Source organism: Natrix helvetica (assembly GCF_964273705.1).
Source record: "Natrix helvetica genome assembly, chromosome: 2".
Lineage (NCBI taxonomy): Eukaryota > Metazoa > Chordata > Lepidosauria > Squamata > Natricidae > Natrix > Natrix helvetica.
In genome coordinates, this window is record NC_138552.1 from 173084022 (window position 1) to 173104068 (window position 20047).

A 20047-nucleotide genomic window follows, 5' to 3' on the forward strand; every position below is an offset into this window, starting at 1 on the left:
AAAAAAGGCAGGCAAAAGAGAGATTGCCTACAGAAAGTGCTTGCTTTTTCTCCTTACCCATCTCTCAGAGCAGAGAGATTGGAGAGAAAGAGATTTCAAGTGAGTACTGTAAGCTGTTTGCATAGCATGTCCATTGCTCCTAGTCACACTGCTTTCAATGCGTAGAAAGGCAACAGTTTAATGTCTTGCAATTCTGCTCTCCAATCTCTCTGTTCTGCAAGGAAGAAAAAGGAGAAAAAAATAAGTCAGACACAGGACGTGTTGACCGAAATGGTGATCACATGACTAAGGGATACTGCAAAAATGGTAAAGGGCCTGTAATGTTATTTCTTTAGCGCCATCCAATCGTAACTTTGAATAGTTACTGAACAAATGGTCAGGAAGCAGGGACTACCTGTAATCCTCATTTAGTGATCATTCACAGTTACGATGGATAATGAAAAACTTTGCAATCACTCTTCACATTTACAATCTTTGCAGGTCTGCGAAGGAAAGGAAAGCTGAAGTAAGATCAGCACAGCTGCAGTTTTACTTAATAGCCTTGCTTAAAAACCAAGTTGCAGGTCTTGATTGTTAATAGGTCTATCAGTTTCGAGCAATATATTATTCTTATTCTGAATGTTGATTTAAAATTTCATCGCTGTTAAATTTGCTTCATAATTCTATTATACTAATGATTAAATAAATACTGTACAGCGTGTAATTTCTTTGATTTCATTGAGAACAGACAAGTTACATGTGGCTGTCAGAGACAATGTTCTGAGTGACCCAAAGAAAGCATGTAATATGCCCGGGCAATTCTGGTACTTCAACAAATACAAGACATGTCTAATAACATCTCTTCTCCAGTCCAGTACCCTTCATCACATCCAAATTGCTTTTTGGTTTTACAACCGTAGCTTGCAGTGTGTTACCAGTCTCAGTAATATTGCACATTTTCTCTCAGGAAGAAAAAAAACCCATCAACTATGCATCACTTGGCTTTTCAGAAACCAGATCATCTCTTGAACTCATCCTGTATGGGATGAGGTTTCTGAAAAGCAGTTTTGTCTCTTAACAAAAAATGGAAATGGGTAGGGGAGACGGTCATATCCTTTAAAATCTCAAGAACCTTTAAACACATTTGCTCATTTATAAAATCCACACTTCAGTAAAACCTTAGAGATATTTATTGGCGTGATGTAGGGTTTTTTTGTTTTTTATGCTTGATAAAGCAGCATCAGGTGCACTGGCCTTCAAAACCCCACCCTATTCTTTTTTCTGGGCGTTGAAACATTCACAGTTTTTTAAAAAAATGAGGATATCCATTTTAGAATTAGAAATGATGGGATTTTATAGAAGTTACAGCTGGAGCTACTTTATAAACCAGAACGTTACATTAACTGAAAAAGCTCCTTATGTTTTGCTCGTGATTTCAAGTCATTTGCCTCAAGTGACAACCGAGAAGAAAGCTACATATAGGGAAATCTTGCTGCTTCTCCTGCATTCAACAGAGAATCAGAGTCATGATTTCTCCTGACAGGAAGGACTAGGTAGACTGCCTTCTGCCAAATTTCAGAATATTTCTGTGGAAACTGACAAGCTGACATGTCGGAAAAAGAAACATTCTGAGATTTGGCTGTGGAATCTCTTCCTCGGAATAAAGGGCCTGAACTCATGAGATTATGTTCCAGCTCCTCTCTGTTGTAGGACTTGTGCAAGTATCCAGCTTTGCCTCCCTGGGAACATTCAAGAGCAATATTTTAAAAAAAAGACTGCCATTTAGATGGCTTTCCAAAAGAATAATGTTTGCTGATGAACATGTGTGACCCAGGATACACTCTTTTTCTTCCTGTTTCTTGGTTTGGGGTTAAGATTTGTACTTGCATTCAGAATTCCCTTCTCCTGGTTTCTTAGTAAGCATTTAGTGAGTTTCCCAGTTGGATATAAAGGGAAGTAAATTCAACACGTATCAGCCTACCCAGTTAGACCAGGTAAGAAATATGACCAGATGAGCTAATCCTAATTTATTATAAAGCTACAATAACAGAATCTTGCATTTCTGAAAGTACAAATCCCCTACCATCTCTTTTACAACCTGAGAAGCTAGAGAGGTACTTTCTGTGCCTCCTTCTCCATCCTTTGTGGGGCTATGGGCTAAGGCAGAGGTTCCCAATCTTTTTCGGTTTGCGGCTCCCATAACACTTCGGATTTTTTCCACGGCTCCCTTAATAGGTACATCCGATTTTTTTTTAATTTTTGACTTTTTAAGGATTTGGAAATCTACTTTTTAGTTCGTTAAGGTTAGGTTAATTGAAAAATAAATTAAACACGAGCTTTAAATTCACAATTTATTGAACATCGTTTAATGATTTAAAATTATTAATGGGATGGATGGGCTTGTTGTTCGCTGCACAACTTCTCAAATCTTGGATCAGAAAAATAGCTTTTGAAAAGTAACTTAACCACCACACTAGCCCAGTGGTGGGCAACCTTTTTTTTCAACTGAGCCAAATCTCGCCAAAACCACGATTGAAATTTATTTGGAGAGCCGCTCTTGCTTAGCAACCAAAATTTTGGGCTCAATTGTGGTCATATGTTGTTTTTCTTTCTTTCTTTCATCTCTCTCTCCCACTTTCTTTCTTTTTCTTTCTCTCTCTCTCTGGCTCTTTGTCTCTCTCTCCCTCCCTCCCTCCCTCTCTGTCTCCCTCTGTCATTTTCTCTGGGTGTCTATCTGTCTCTCTCTCTCTCTGTATCTCTGTCTCTCTCTCCTCCTTCCCCCATCTCTGTCACTCTGTGTGTGTGTGTGTGTGTGTGTGTGTCTGTCTGTCTCTCACTCACTCTGTGTGTGTGTGTGTGTGTCTGTCTCTCCCTCTGTCTCTCTCCCCTCCCTTCCTCTCTCTCTGTCACTCTGTGTATGTGGGTGTGTCTGTCTCTCACTCATTCACTTAATCACTCACTCTGTGTGTGTCTCTCTCTCTGTCTGTCTATCTTTCTCTCCCTCCCTCCCCCTCTGTGTGTGTGTGTGTGTGTCTGTCTGTCTGTCAGTCTCTCTCTGATTCCCTCACTCACTCCCTCTCTCTGTTCCTCTCTCTGTCTGTCTGTCTCACTCACACACACACACACTGTGGTCACCACAGTGTGTGTGTGTGTGTGAGTGAGACAGACAGACAGAGAGAGGAACAGAGAGAGGGAGTGAGAGAGGGAATCAGAGAGAGACTGACAGAGACGAATCAGAGACGTACTTTTAGCTACCTGGCAGCGGCGTTTTGCCTTGGGGGGCTCCTCAGAACTTCCCAAGACTTCGGAGGGAAGTTTACAGACCTCCCTCGGAACGCTTCGGAGGGAAGCTTCTGCAAAGGCGAGTGGCAACAAGTCTCCCAGGCTTTAATTTGCCGAGCTGTGCGCACGCGCCTGTTTTCCACGGCGTGGAGCAGCGGCGAGATTCTGCGCGGCGAGCAATGATTCCAGGGGCCATCCGGGAAGATGAGGAATGCGAGGGGGACTCTGCCCCCCCTACTGATGCCCCCCGGAATCATCGTTCGCCGCCCAGAATCTCGCCGCTGCTCCACACCGTGGAAAACAGGCGCGCGCGTACAGCTCGGCAAATTTCAGCCTGGGAGACTTGTCATGCCCGGGCTTTTGCAGAAGCTTCCCTCCAAAGCCCGAGAGGAGGGAGGGAAGCGGGCGCCCGGCGCAGGTATTAATTGAATATTTCACGGCGCCCTTATGACGATAGCGCGGCTCCCCAGGGAGCCGCGGCACACACTTTGGGAATCACTGGGCTAAGGCATCTCTTATCTGATCCTTCTCTAGGCAGCATTTCCCCCCCCCCCCTGCTTCTCAAGAGCTTTCTCACTTCCCATTATAACATGCAACACATGAAGGGGAATAAAAAAGCAGGTGTCCAAACTGATCCAGTTTATTAAACACATATTTTAAGCCACACTTTTAAATCTATGCTCCCAAATGTAATCACAAATTACACCTACACTTGCCAGTTGTTGCTTAATTTCCTTTTTCTAATCCTGTGTCTGTGATGTATTTTATCAAATAACATTTAGTTATGAAATTTCTGTTTACAGTGAATAGAATCTGTAATAGTATAGAAAATCTCCAGGTATATTCATTAAACTGGTAAACTTCTCAGCCTAAAAAAGTGATCCTATAGAATTAAGCTTCAATGTTTATGACAAGATAAGCAAACACATGAAACACAAACACATTCTGCTGGTGTTTTGCCAGAGTTACCTTGTTTTCTCTGACATCAGGACTACAGAAAACCAAAGTAAACAAGAACTCAAGTACAAATCTTTTCAGAGATTGAATTTTTACGATGATACATGAGACAACTTAACACATTTTTCCTAACATTCCTGTCAGGGAAAAGGCAAGCATTTCACTTTAGTATCTGTCCGACATTAACTCTGAAGTGAAACAGGGATTGCTGGAATTAAATAGACCATTGATGTTTTCTTTCATTGGTATATAAAACTGGGTGTGGGGGAGGAAAAAAATGTAATGTTCCAAAGGCTATAATTTTGGTTTCTCTTTAAGCTGTTCATAACACAAAATGTATAGGCACATTAGCCCTTTCAGGCAAGAAATGTAAAGTCAGTAGAGCTAAGGATAGCATGCAGGGTGAATGTTTGTGTGTGTTTGTGTGTGTTGTTGGCTAATGGCAGAGTTTTGTATCCTAGTGTTTTGCATTAAAGAAAACGTCTTATAATCTACAGATTCTGTGGTCGTTTCTCATCAGGCCACAATCTAAACAGACTGAATTGATTCTAAGAGGAATGGAAGTAATATTTATGTTGAGGTTATATGGATCTGTCAAACCCAGTGATTCATTTAGCTCCTTGAACCATAATTTCCAGTTTTAAAACAAAATCTCAACATGACTCTAAAATTGTATTTCTGGAATAGGATTCAATAGTTTAGCGGGGGTGGGAATCCTGTATTTCCTCTTTGTGATTTTCAACCTCTTATATGAGATAAAGTGATGACATTTCTTCTTGTGTATTCATTCATACAGCTTATCTATTTCCAAAATAGAATAAGACCAAAAATGCAGCCTGACGTTGTCATTATTATCCAATTTAACAGAATGACTGCTAGGAATGACTTTCCCCCAACTATACAAGACTCAATTCTTTTTCAAACAACCTTCCTATCTGAATCTTGCATTCATTGGAAAAGTTTCTCCCTCAAGCCAGCCATGTCCATTTCAGCATTTTATTATGCAAGCATATGGAGGTACCGGTCCCCCCACCCTCTTAAACGATGATATCCAAAGGGCTAAACAGAATAGAGAATTCTCATTTCTGCTTGAAACAGAAATCACACTGACCTCAGATAAAATATCCAGAATGTATCTTTTATTATATGAAACTGGGGTTTTATTAAAGTCAGCAACTTATTACTATAAAATAACACAGCGATGTTTGTACGTTTTTGGGGGTAGTTTGCAAAATAATTTCCCCAAAGATTGCAAGAGGTAAATTGATTTTTAAATAAATTGACAATGCACTCTTCCTTTACCATGTGGTGCCAGAACTGGGTTGTAAGAAAACCTGAGACAGGTGTGCAAGGCCTGGGCTCTGGCAGAAGATAAAGTAAGAAGGTACAACTTAAATTAACATTCATTTTAAGAATTATTGTCCCAGCTCCTGTTCCTGCTCAAATAAAGTTTTAAGAAACCTTAAAAGAGCCACAGGCTTCCTTTGTTCAGTCCAATGTCTTGGGATTACTCTTGCCCCCAAATTGTTTAGAAACAATTAGATGGCTACATCCTCTGACAGGATTGATGACTTCCCTAAAACAGAGGAAATGGAGTTTAGCCTCTTCCTTGAAGAGGAATAAACTGAAGTTCATCATTCTCTGTCAGAGCTCTACTTGGGTCCCTGACTTTGGGACCTCCAGGGTTTCAATAGCAAGTAGTAAAGGTACGTTGCTACTTTTCCAGTTGTATCCAACTCTAGGAGACAGTGCTGATCACCGTTTCCTAGCTGAGGGAGCCAGAGTTGTCCTAAAATATTTCTATGGTCATCTGGCCAGCATGACTATATGCTGAGGACGGAATGCTGTTAACTTCTAAGTGAAGTGGTACTTATTTATCTACTCACATTTGCATGCTTTCAAACTGCTTAGGTGGGCAGGAGCTGGGGCAAGTAATGGGAATTCACTCCATCATGCAGTGCTTAGGTGTCGAACCTGAGCTGTCAGCTCTCCTGCTGACAAGCTTATTGTTTTTAACCACGGAGTCATCGTGCACCCTTAGCAGTAACATGGGTGAATGTAGCAGGGGTGAAATGCTAACGGTTCGGGCCAGTTTCCCCGAACCGGTAGTAAAAAATGTTTTAAAAAGATTTTTAAAAAGTTCCAACGATTAGCTGTGCTACAATCAGCTGTGCCAGACAATTTATATTTGCTACAAAGCAGGAAATCCTGCTTTCTAGCAAATCTAAATCGCACAGCACAGCTGCCCCCCGCCCTTGCTGCTCTACTCTACAGACTCAGAAAAGGCTCCTTAGTGCATGTGGTGCGCATTCGTGTGAAGCGAACCAGTAGCATACTTCAGAGCATTTCAATCCTGCATACAAGTAGTATGTCAGCAAAACTGCACTTGGGACCTTTCCTTCAGTAACAAGGATCACTACAGCATGTTATTAAATTGGATTAAATTGATAAGTAGAAATACTAACTATGGCTAAAATGTAGCAGATAAGTCTTTCCAGTGGGAAAACAAAATGCCCACAAGCATGATGAATTCATTAGATTTTTGGGCTTCCTCCATTTATGAAGTGAAGTAGATAGTACAGAAAGGATTTCCCCCAACACAATGAGTAAATGGAGCTTTGGAAATTTATCTTACAAGAGCACATTCCGAGACTATGTTGTAGGACTGATGGTGGTGAGGATCACTCAGAGAAGAATCACCCGGCATGTCTTGCACAAAGAAGGAAAAAAATGTAACATTTTCAGTAAGTTAAATAGGTGAATACAACACTATCTTCAGTTTCATATATTGGCTTCTGTTTCGTGCATAAAAATGGGTAAAAATGATTTATTCAAACCATAATTGGGTACTAAACGAAGAGAGCAAAGAAAGGTCAATGAAACATCTGCTATTATTAACTATTCCATTTGGATAAAGATCTAGATTCCAAAGCTTATTTCTGCAATGTTAAAATATGATGTGAAAGAATCTGATTTCTTTACCTGGAAAGAATTCATCCAGCGAAGAGAAGGAGGCAACGAAGCATTACTCTGAGATAGTATCAACAGAAGTTCCAAACAGGTTTTTGATGGAAATGTGAGGGGAGAGACTCCAATATCTTCCTTCCATGCATCAACAAGACTGGAATGAAACAAGAATCGTGTTACCTGCCAATGTAATATGCAGGGAATTTAAACTTTCAATAAGTAAAAAACAATAAATGTTACCTATAAGCAGATTTAGTTACATAGAAATAGAGCAATGCATATAATGCTCTCTTGTTAAAATCTTATTCAATTACTTAAGCGGTTGGCATGTGATCATTAATGCCTAATGAGATCATATTAATTTTTGTATTCCATTTACAGGAGTAGTGAACTAAGTGCACTGAAGACTCTTAAGATGTATCAGAAGATGGTACTACTGGCATCCCCAGTGTTGTCTTGGTTTCTGCCATGATTCTTGCTCCATCTGTTCTTTGATATAAAAATATAGAAACTAGCATTCTACAAAAATAGGCACCTGCATGAGGTATCTTTATTTACAAGGATGCTTCTTGGATTAATTTACTTTCTTAGAATTGTTTTTTAAGGGTATCCATTCCACTTGCTTCAGAATGTTCCTATCTATCCAGAAAAATGTGCCACATTAGAGGAGGAGGGGAACCCAGGGCTCAAACAGAGCATTGTGCATGAAAAAGACATGAGAAGTAATTTTTTAAGAAGGCCCATTATACATTCCCAAATGTTGCTGGGAGTCAAGTGATATATAAATTATTATGGTTGATCATACAATCAATCAGATGTTTAGGCTGAATCTACCTATTGAATCCTTCTCAGGGACCTGGGGATAGGCAGATGTTGTAGTTTGATGGTATTAAAATATCATCACAAGATGTACGCTTTTCCAAGTGAAGATGCATTTTGCAATTCGCTGATGGTGATTTTGTTAATGCTGATGGTGTTCAAATGGTGCTCCAAAGATTGTACCCAAGGCACCTACTATTATTGGTACTATCTTTGCCCTTATTATTATTTTTTGCAACAGTCGCTCTATGTCTATTTCTAAGTCTTTATACTTGGACTTTCTCCACTTCTTTCACCACTATTTTGCTGTCTTCAGATTTTGCAATACCCACTATCCAATATTTTTCTTTGCTTTCTTATCAGCAACTGTTAAGCCTGGGGTATTGTGTAGCAGATGTTTATCTGTTTGAATTCTAAAGTCCCAGAGCATCTTGGTTTTTTAAATGTTCTATTACTTTATCCATTTTATCGTTGCATCAGTTCTTGCTTGCAGGCAAGCGGTATTTCTTGCAAATATTCCAGTGCGCTACTGTTTATCATGCCATTGCTTGGACTTAGTCTGTGTGATCTTTTTGCAGCAGCTAATTAGGTAGTTCATTGTGTCTTCAGCTGCTTTGCAGAGGGAGCATTTGCTGTCTGTTGCTGTCTTCTCAATTCTGGCTTTGTATATGTTTGTTTTTTGTGCAGCCAGAAGTTGCCCTTCTGTTTCTTTCTTCAACTCTTCCTTTCCTGCTCTTAACCATTGTTATGGGATGAAAATTGTGTTGTTATCTGCTTTGCCTGCTAGGTGTTTTTTAATGTCCTGGCCATGTAATACTTTGCCTTGCCATGTCTTTTTTCTATTCTCCATTTCAGGGATGTGCTGCTGGGGGTTTGCAGGGTTTCGGGAGAACCTCTAGCTAAGATTCTATGCAGTTCAGAGAACCCCCAAATCCCACTCCTGGCTGGCCCCACCCACCCTGTCTCATTCCTTCCTGGAGTCCCCATGTGGCCCATTTTGGATGCAGGTAAGTTCAGGGGGTGCGTGGAGGCTCGGGGAGGGTGAAAAATGGGCTTACCGGAAGTTCGGGAAGGCCGGGAAACAAGCACATTTCCAGCCTTTGGAGTGCTTCCGGAGCATGCAGGAGGCTGACTAGGCCATGCCCACCATGGCCATGGCCAGGCAGCAACCGGGCAGAGAACCCCTTGCTAAAAAATTTGAAGTCCACTCCTGCTCCATTTTATTTTTCTTATAGGTCAATTTGGCCTCTCCCGTATTTAGTAAGCCTTCAGGATGCACTAGCTTCAATGTGTCTTCAGATATTCTTCCAATGCCCTGTTTTCTTCTTAACTGTTTGTGTACTTGCAACATTCCATCTAAACTCCAATTACACAAAGACAGAAGCTGATATACTTGCACATTAATTACCCATTCATCAGTTGTTCATCAGAAAGTCAGAGAAACTGACTTGAAGAAGATACTAATAATTCAATTTTCAAGTGTGATTTAAAATCTTTTTTTTAATTGCTTTCCTTGTTGAACAAATCAGTTTGTTAAAATTTATAAGTTAATGAAGGCCCCAAAAATACTGGATGGAGACCAGAGCAATAACAAGTGATAAACGTAGAACACTAAGGAGAAATAAATCAAAGGCATGTTAGGAAGCGTTTGCGACTACTGGGACAATGGTAGGTTCGTCCTTTCTCGCCTGGACTACTGCAACACTCTCTACATGGGGCTGCCCTTGAAGAGCACCCGGAGGCTGCAGCTGGTCCAGAATGCGGCCGCGCGGGTTATCATGGGGTAGTGCTCCCATGTTACACCCCTTTTAGGCAGCCTGCACTGGTTGCCGGTTGTTTTCCGGGTGCAATTCAAGGTATTAATTATGACCTTTAAAGCGCTCCATGGCTTAGGCCCAGGGTACCTGCGAGACCACCTACTGCCACCAGTAGCCTCCCACCGTCCAGTACAATCCCACAGAGTTGGCCTCCTTAGGGTGCTGTCGACCAGACAGTGTCAGCTGGTGGCCCCCAGGGGGAGAGCCTTCTCTGTGGGAGCGCCTTCCCTCTGGAATGAGCTGCCCCCGGAGCTTCGCATAATCCCTGTCCTCCGGTCCTTCCGACGTGCCCTAAACAGTTGGCTTTTCCAGCAAGCCGGCCTGGCCTGTTAATTTTAACTCATTTTTTAAATGTATTGTTCCACAAATTCGATTTGTTTTTTGGGATATATATTTAATTTCTTTTTAACTTTTGGGATGTGTGTTTTTTAATGTTGTACGCCACCCTGAGTCCTTTGGGAGAAGGGCGGCATATAAATCCAATAAAACAAACAAACAAAACAAACAAACAAAACAAACAAAAGAATGGTACATCTTGATAAAATAATCTGTTGATTTTCAAGAGCCATGATGTCGCAGTGGTTAGAATGCAGTACTGCAGGCTAATTCTGCTGACTGCCGGCTGACTGCAATTTGGCAGTTCAAATCTCACCAGGCTCAAGGTTGACTCAGTCTTCCATCCTTCCGAGGTGGGTAAAATGAAGACCCAGATGGTTGGGGGCAATAAGCTGACTCTGTAAACTGTTTAGAGCGGGCTGTAAAACACTTTGAAGCGGTATATAAGTCTAAGTGCTATTGCTATCTTGTAAATAATAACACTCTTTTGTATTTCAAGCATATAATTATTTTATTGTGATAATTGTGTAAAGGATGAGATGCTATAGCTAAGAAGAAACAGCTAGGGCATGGAAATCCATGGTTTGGGTTTCAACGAAAACATTCAACATTTGTACGAAGATAGGGAGAGAAGATGGGGACTACAGCCAAGAAATTAAAAGATGCTTGCTCCTCGGGAGGAAAACTATGGCAAATCTAGGCAGCATACTAAAAAGCAGAGACATCACCCTGCCAACAAAAGTGCGTATAGTCAAGGCTATGGTTTTCCCAGTTGCAAAGTTTGGCTGTGAAAGTTGGACCATAAGAAAGGCTGAGCACCAAAGAATTGAGGCCTTTGAACTATGGTGCTGGAGAAGACACCTGCAAGTCCCCTTGGACTGCAAGGCAATCAAACCGGTAAGTCCTAGAGGAGATCAACCTTGACTGCTCTTTAGAAGACCAGATCCTGAAGATGAAGCCCAAGTATTTTGGCCACCTAATGAGAAGGAACGACTCACTGGAGAAGAGCCTAATGCTGGGAAAGATTGAGGGCAGAAGAAGAAGGGGATGACAGAGAATGAGGTGGCTGGCTTGAGTCACTGAAGCAGTAGGCATGAGCTTAAATGGACTCCAGAGGATGGAAGAGGACAGGAAGGACTGGAGGAATGTTTACCATGGGTTCACGATGAGTCAGACACGACTTCGCAACTAACAAACGGAGAGAAGAGTAGAATGAATTCAGTTCAAAAGCATAGATAGGATTGAAGGATCTGTAATTCTTCCTGATTTGGAGAACGTTTTTTAAAAAGGGAGTTAGGCCAGTTTTAGTTCATTTCCTATAATATAGTTTGGGAGGAGAGGAGAAGAAGAGAGGAGAGGAAAATAGTCCCAATCTTCATCATCATACTTTTTGCCTGACCAACAGCTTTGATAAAATATGCTGTTGTTATTGTTACTTTAACCACTGTATCTTAACTCTTGGCAGCTGACAGGGTAAAAAGATGCTTGCTCTGATGGAGCACGCAATGAAAAACAGCCTCCAAGTATTTGTAAACTGCTTATGCCTCAGTCAGGTCCTTGAGGTTTATGCTGAATCAAATGCTGAACCATTTGATTAAAAATGTGTTTGTATTCACCATACTTGGGCAACCTATCCTGCACATGCAATCCCTGCAGAGTGATGCATGATGACAAATCTCACTCCTTTCAACAGCAGCTCATTATACAGCCTTCTGGAGCATGCACTGATGAATAGAGCCCCATTATGGTGGGATGTCAAGAGATTAAAATCCAAAACGTATCAACACTTCTGCCTCTGTTAAAAATAAGCTGAGGCTGACATTGTGAAATTCATCTCCGTTGGAGAAGTGTCTAGCCCAGAGGGGTTGCTAACAATAGTGCAATATTATGAAAGTTAATTACTACTACAAAAGAGTGAGTATGCTTTCAAACTTCTCAGAAAAGAAATCCGAGCGGATTAAACAAACAAGAATCCCCAGGTGAATGGAGGAAAGATGGAGAAAATGCTGGATACAATGAAAGTTTCCCGTTTATCTTGCTGGGGAAGTTGGAAGTATAAATCAAACTAGATTTTATGAATGCTTTTCCTGTAAAACAGTCCTTCCCACTCCCGTGGGATTCAGATTTCCCCAACCTAGTTGGCAAAAAAAAAAAAAAAACCCTAGTTCATCCCTCTGGCTCCAAAGTCGGAATGCTACAGGAACCCATTGTATGTGTTTTGTCCTGTACTGTTCGACTGTTTTGATGAGTTGATTATTTTTATTGGTTATCTTTGGTTGGCTTTTTTTTATTTTTATGTTTTCATATGTGGGCTTCTTTTTTGTTACTCACTCAGTTACTTGATTAAGATTGGGGGGGGGGGCTTGCAAAATAAATAAATTAAATAAATCACTGGGTCAAAATGACAATAGTGCTAACCTTGAATTTCTGGAGAAGATATAAAGGTGATATAAATTATAAAGATATAAGTTATATGAAGCTTTTGAAAGAGATAACTTAGAATAAAGGAGAAATTTCTTGTCAGTAATAACAATTCATCAGTGGAACAGCTTGCCTCCAAAATTTGTGGGCATTCCATCACTGGACGTTTTTAAGAGATTAGACTGCCTTTTGTCCAGAATAGTATAGGATCCCAGCTAGAGTAGGGGATTGGACTAGAAGACCTCCAAGGTGCCTTCCAACTCTTATTCTGTAATAAATATATAATTTTTATAAAGATATAAAATTCAGAACTGCTACAACACTTGGACTTCTGCTTAGGTCATGAGTGGAATCAAATTTGATAGTCTTTTAATTGAGTTGGAAGCTAATTTTTAGGTACCTAGTTTGAGAGTAGAGGAAATGAAAAGGTTTTTTGAATATTCAAAGTCAAAGTTATGAGGGATGTGAAAGATTATTCTATTTGGAGAAAATTGAACTGTGCCAATAGTAAGGGAAAGTTTTGAATTAGCTTCAAACATTCTAATGGGGCATTACCTTCAAGAAAATAGGAACAGCAGCAGGAGAAGGAAATGAGGACACAATGAAACTACGCTGAACACTGATTGATACAGACACGTCATTTAAACTGAGCATATGAAATAGAAAACTCAGACGGCTGGGTAGAACAGTGGAAGAGAACAGAGACCTGGCCAATCCTGAGACTAAATAAGGATGAACACAGAACCTGATTAAACCTAAGACCATTCATGAACAAGCAAAAAGTAACCTGCGTGACTACATAAATACATACAATTGATGGCTAACAAACAGCTTAATGGAAAGGCCTGCTTCGCAGTTATGATGTGATTTACAAATATTACTACATGAAAAGAAGATCATACCAGAATGAATACTGTGTGAGATTATTCCACTCCAGACCAGCACTAGTATAGCAAAGAAAAACAGAATGACCGAAGGACGTGAGTAATGACACCCAACAATCAATAAACTGGTCGTTCTGATGGATGAAGGTACTGGAAGGCCAATGTCTGGAGATAACATTCCTGGGATTAGAAAACATTGCAGGTCTCAACCTCTCCCTTCCAAACAGGGAGTAAAATTGTAATACTGCTCAAATGTAAATTAAGTGAAAATTACTAGTCAGAATCTAATATAATGTTCTGCTTAATACTATAAGAAGAGAGAGGAAGAGGGGCTAATTAATTTAGCCCTTTCTCCTCAAGCATGGACTTTTAGCTCCTAATATTTTCTCACTGGCTTTAATTTTGACAGGTGAAAAATATGATGTATGATTTGCCGTTTACTCTTTTTTTTCCTCTGCAGCAAAATGTAAATGGCTAGATCGCCTTACATTCTCTGTAATTTTATTTATTTTCGAGTAGGAATAATAAGACAAGTGGTAAGTTTCAATTCTATTGGTGTAACCTGCAATTGAACCATTGTTAGGTAAGAAAAATAACTATTTTAAGATGTGTCTTGCTGGTTGTAGTGATGGATGAATAAGAGTGAGCAGGGAGAGTTCACTTAAAAGGGAATGAGCCAAAGACGTATATAAATTATGTGTGGTAGAATCTAACCAGATAATGGACATAATGTATTAACTGGGAGAGGATGTGCTTCCTACCATAAGATTTATTAAGGTTCTGCTCCAATCATTGGTGGCTTATTTACTCTGGTTTTTCAGTGTTGTGGTCTATGGGCAGGAATGGTCTTGTCACTCATCCTTCCAGTGGTAACAGTGTTTACCTAAGCACCACGGGAATGGGAGCAGTCTATGGAAATCATAATTAGATTAAAATTGGGGAGTGAGATCAAGTAACCCTATTATTCTGATTTTACTTTCCTACCCTGTCCTATTCTAGCCTAATCAACACACAACCCACCCACCCCCCAGAACAGCAGGATAATAGGACTCATTCCCAATAACCCCATTTTGGACATCACTTTGCTCATCCCATTAAGAAGGCAGTATAATCAACTATTGATTTCTCTGGGCACTTGTGCTGGAATTGGTGGTCCTTTTATTAAGTTGCAAGCTATTCAATAAACCTATGGTTGTTGAAAGACATTGTATCGCCTGCTGCAGTTACTATGTCCATTGGAGAGAGAGACAAATCCCAAATTGGTTTAGGGTGACCCAAACCAACAAACCATAGTCCAGGCTGAGCAATGAAATTACTAGGACTAGAGCTGTATTTCAAAACAAGGGTGTCTTCTACTTTTAAACAGAATGCATCAGAATGTATGTTTCTCCTTTTTGGTTGGAGAGAAGAAGAAAATATATTTCTTTTTAGTCTGTCTTTTTTCAGCCATCCAGTAAGGTACTCTCTTCATCATGATCCCAATATGAGTTTCTTGAGAGGCAGTAGTCTTTTCTAAACACAATATCATACGAATATGCTGCAGAAAAAAAATCTCAATGGGCATCCCTTTGTATTTATTAGATTATTTTCAAGCAAAAATGTTGCTGTTATTAATCTAGAAATAACTTTAGAATTTTAAGGTATGCTATTACAATTAAACACTTATTCTGGCAAAATACATTTTGCATACTGAAAAAGAAATAGTTCTCTTTGATTTCAAATACTCTCTATAGAATTTTTCCCTCTATAACAACAGTGTTGCCTTGAACTAGCTTTACTTTACCCAGCTAAACACAGACAAAACTTTTTCTCTTTAATAAGAACTTAAAACAAATAATCCCAAATCCCAGTGGGTCTTGTTAAAGTCACCTCATAAAATTTTTACACTCTTGTATGACTTTGGAGAAGGAAATGTTGACCCAGCAGTTTGAGCTCACACTGACTAATGTCGCCTTGGGGAAGAGATTGTCAAAATTCATGTGCTTCCGCTAGTTGAAATGGATATAAAGCAGCCAATTATGATACATCACTGCAAACAGTAGCTAATGACAGATGATTTTTCAGACCTAATAATCTCATTTTCAAGTAAACAAAATTATAAAGGCAGCCCAACAATCAGGAACCTTAGCTGCTCACCTAATAAAAACCACAATCAAATCAATGTCATGCTTTTAGATTCTAGGAGGCACAAATATGTGTAGTTCTCTTGTTGAGCCCAGTGACAAGATTACAGAAACCAAAAGGTCAGCAGTTATATATTAGGGACTGAACTATTAGAAATTGAAGATGGAGAGGGGGAGCATTTCAATTATCCCCATCATACAAACTGTAAGGTGTAGAAACTACTAACTCTAAAGGAGACACTCTGCACCAACAACTGCTGCATAATTCTGTTAAGTTGCTATAGTTAAGCTGCTTACAGAAGCTTCAACTCTTATACTGTGCTCACCATTAACGTTCTATACTACTGCAGATCTCTTGTTAGCTACCAGTTCATGTTACAGAGTTGGAAGGGACTTTGGAGATCTTCTAGTCCCGTGATGGCGAACCTATAGCACATATGCCACAGGTGGCACGCGGAGCCATTTGTTAGCTGACAAGAGCCATTGCCCTGTCAGCTTAAGCGTACATGCGCACAGTGGCCAGCTAACTTTGGCCTTCATTTTAGACCATTTTCTGCCCTCCGGAGGCTTTCCTGAAGGAAGTTAAGGAACAGACTTATGAGTTGCCCAAAGGACCGTTTTTTGCCTTCCGGAGGCTTCAAGGAAGCCTTCTGAAGACTCTGGAGGGCCTCCGGGGAGAGGGGGAAGTCATTTTCGCCCTCCCCAGGTGCCTAGAAAGCCTCTGAAGCCTGAATAGGACAAAAAACGGGTCCTTTTCACACAAAAAGTGGGGGCAGGGTTTGTGCATGCATGCGCAGGGAGTCTTGTGCATAGAATTATGGGTGTGGACATGCCCGTGCATGACCACCCTCTGCTCCACACTGCTTTTGGCACACGATGGCAAAAAGGTTAGCCATCACTGTTCTAGTTCCAATTCTCTGCTCAGTCATGAAACCCTATGCCATTTCAGACAAATGCTTACCTCCTGTTGTTGGAGCACCCACAATTTCTGGAGACAAATCATTCCACTGATTAATTGTTCTAAATGTCAGGAAATTTTTCCTTAGTTCTAAGTTGATTCAAAGTTTTGGATGGGAAATAAAGTCCCAAATTATTTCGAATTAGAGCATCTGTTTTCTCTCATCTCTCCGGCCGGACGCAACGTGTGTTGGCAGGGGAGCAGAGGTCGACCCTAAGGCCCCTCACTTGTGGGGTGCCACAGGGGTCGGCCCTCTCGCCACTCCTGTTCAACACATACATGAAGCCGCTGGGCGAGATCATTCGTGGTTTCGGGGTGGGATATCATCTATACGCTGATGATACCCAGCTGTACATTTCCACCCCGAACCACCCCAACGAGGCCGTCGAAGTGATGTCCCGGTGCTTGGAAGCCGTACGGGTCTGGATGGATGGCAACCGACTCAAACTCAACCCCTCCAAGACGGAGTGGCTGTGGGTTCGGGCCCCCCGGTTCAACCAGTTGTTTCCATCTCTGGCCATCGGGGGAGTACAGCTAGCCCCCGTGGAGCGGGCGCGCAATTTGGGCGTCCTCCTGGATGCCCGGCTGTCCATGGATGACCATGTGACAGCCGTGGCAAGGGGGGCGTTCCACCAGGTTCGCCTGGTGCGCCAATTGCGCCCCCTATTGGACCGGGATGCCTTACGCACAGTCACTCATGCACTGGTGACGTCTCGCCTGGACTACTGCAATGCTCTCTACATGGGGCTTCCATTGAGATGCACTCGGAGATTGCAGTTGGTCCAGAATGCGGCCGCGCGGGTGATTATGGGGAGTACTAGGTACTCCCATGTAACACCTCTCCTGTGCGAGCTGCACTGGCTTCCTTTGCTCTATCGGGTGCGTTTCAAGGTTTTGATAACGATCTTTAAAGCGCTCCATGGCACAGGACCTAGTTACCTGCGGGATCGCGTCCTGCCCCATACATCCCTACGACCAATTCGCTCGCACAGAGAGGGACTTCTCCAGGTGCCGTCCACCAAACAGTGTCGGGGGGCGGCGCCTAGGAGCAGAGCCTTCTCTGTGGCGGGCCCAGCCCTGTGGAATGACCTCCCCCCTGATATCAGGATTACCTCTGATCTCCGCTCCTTCCGTGTAAAGCTCAAGACCCACCTCTTCCAATTAGCTGGCCTGGCTCAACCATAGTTTTATCCTATTGCTCCTGACGGGTTTTTTAAATTTTGTAATTTTAACTGAGGGTGTTTTAAATAGCTATTTTAATTGTATTTTTATATATATTTTATGAGTGTTACCTCCTCCAGGTACATGTATGTGTATGTGTTTATTTGTATTTGTATATGTATTGTATATATATATATATTGTATGTGTTTTATTGTACGCCGCCCCAAGTCCTTTTTGGAGAGGGTGCGGCTAACAAATTAAATTTCATTCATTCATTCATTCATCTATATTGGGATCTGTGAAAGGTAATTTTCCAACTGTTTTTCAGAACAGAACTGGAAAGCTTTTCAGCAGTAACATTCAAACCATAGAATCCTTTCTCCAGGTTTGGTAAGGTTAGTGGGAATAAGACTCCAATTCATATAGTCTTTGACTTATGACCACAATTGAGCCCAGAAATATGGTCATATCTCAGTCCAGTCACTAAGCAAGTCACCATATGACCATGCTCAATTTTATGACTGTTTTGTGCCAGCTGTTAAACAAACATTACAGTCATTAAGTGAAGCTATTATATCCAATGGATGGGGGTTTTTTGCCAGAAATCGAAAGTGGTATATTCATTTCACTATAGCTGGTATGTGATCAATAAAGCAGCAAGTTGTTAATTTTAATGGATCTTGTGTTCTTTGTTCATCTTCTAGATATATTTATATTTATTTTAACTTGTCCTTGTTGGCATAAGTAACACAGCTTTCCCATTTAATCCAATTAAAGTGTAGTGGATTTTATTATGTTTTTCTTATATTTTGTTTGTTTTTGCTATTGGTATGCTGCCTAGAGCCCTTTAGGACAGGATGGATTATAAGCACTGCCCATTAATTAAATATTTTCCGGCAGCTATATTCATCTCATTGATACCCAAAGAGAAATACAGCCTCGCATTTCCAATCAGTGATGCAAATCTACTTCTGACAACATAAATGGGATTTGGGGAAAAATTGTGCTGCCTTCTGTACTGCAAGCAGATGAAAAATATCAGCTCAATAAAGGCAACTCTGCCTTTGGAATACACAATGTTTTAGGAGATCCACACATGCTTTTGAATGTATTAAGAACTTGTTATGTGACATCCTCCTTCATAATGTCTTTTCAAATTACAGAAGCGCTTAGTAATTGCTAGGAGATTTACAAATACCAAGAAAACAAAAAGCCCACATGTTCCCTGCTTAATAAGCTCGGTCAATAAAAATGAGCACTGAAGAGCATTCATCATTACATTGTGTAGTATACAGTGATGGAAACATGAGTTTCTGGTAAGTGAGTTGTGACAGGATATGGAAAAATTGTGTAGTGCATGATTTCCCAGACTTGGTCCCAGTGTCTTTTCTATGCAAATTCTAGTAAGGAATCTATAAACACCCTGGATGAAATTCACAGTAAGCTGTTTTGTGTTTTAGGCACATTTGGAACTATACAGAATTTCTTATGAGTACTCTCACAAAGTGGATGCCATGAAGTTTGTGGCCTCTCACAACTCACTTACTAGAAGGCAAACTGAAGGATTGCCCTCACTCTTCTATGTTGCTCTAAACCTCTGATTTGGGAGGGAGGGGGAAGTAAACATATTTTCAAACTAAGATTGGGCTGGAATCAGCCACCATTTTGATTTCCCATAAAGGCTTCAAGCTACACAAGTGTTCTATAAAAATAATGCAGAAGGAAATTTCCTATATATTTATTTTAAAATATCTAAAAATAAAGGCAGGACAGAAAGTGAGCCCATTGGTATCTATTGTCACTAGGTTGCCTACCCTTTACGTAAGTGTTCAAATCAACTACCCCTAATAATCTAATATATATCAGATGTACTGAGAATACAGTGCAACTCTTTAGATCTTCAGTCATGACTGTTGGGCCATATTAGTCCATACACCTTAGAAATACTTTCACAAGCCCATCATGAATAAGAAAGAATACCCAAAATATCCAATATTTGAAATACATGAAATTGCAGATTTCTTGCACTTATGAAAAAAAATATTTTGCCCCAGTCCTACAGCTATAACTTCTCCAATTGATGCTCAGACTCTGTTTAATAATCTGAAAGAAAAAAGAGCTCGCTAACTCTGAAGACAAGGTCTTCTACAATTAATTCTTACAGAAAAAAAATCTGTGCCAACTTCAAACCTAATAAAACATAAATTAATAAATACTTTACATTGAAGTACTTTGAACAATTTGAAAACAATCCTGTCTCCACACAATCTCTACTTTTCCCAGAAAAACATACACAATTTTTTCAACTACATCTCTCTGGATATTATGTAGCTCCTCACACT

General features: G+C 40.6%; 1 protein-coding gene across 3 annotated transcripts in view; it reads right to left on the minus strand.

Annotated features, from left to right (window-relative positions):
- Positions 1-20047, minus strand: part of UBE3D (ubiquitin protein ligase E3D) — a 67729-nt gene that overhangs the window by 19150 nt on the left and 28532 nt on the right. For 2 of the 3 annotated variants that reach the window (XR_014174369.1, XR_014174370.1), the window contains exons 10-11: positions 7201-7339; positions 395-482 (exon numbers count right to left, since the gene is read on the minus strand). Coding sequence is in view for 1 of the 3 variants with exons in the window: in XM_081941379.1 (XP_081797505.1) it covers positions 7201-7339 (139 nt within the window). In the remaining 2 variants the exon portion in view is untranslated. The remainder of the gene's footprint in view (positions 1-394; positions 483-7200; positions 7340-20047) is intronic. The other variant, XM_081941379.1, reaches the window with a different exon arrangement.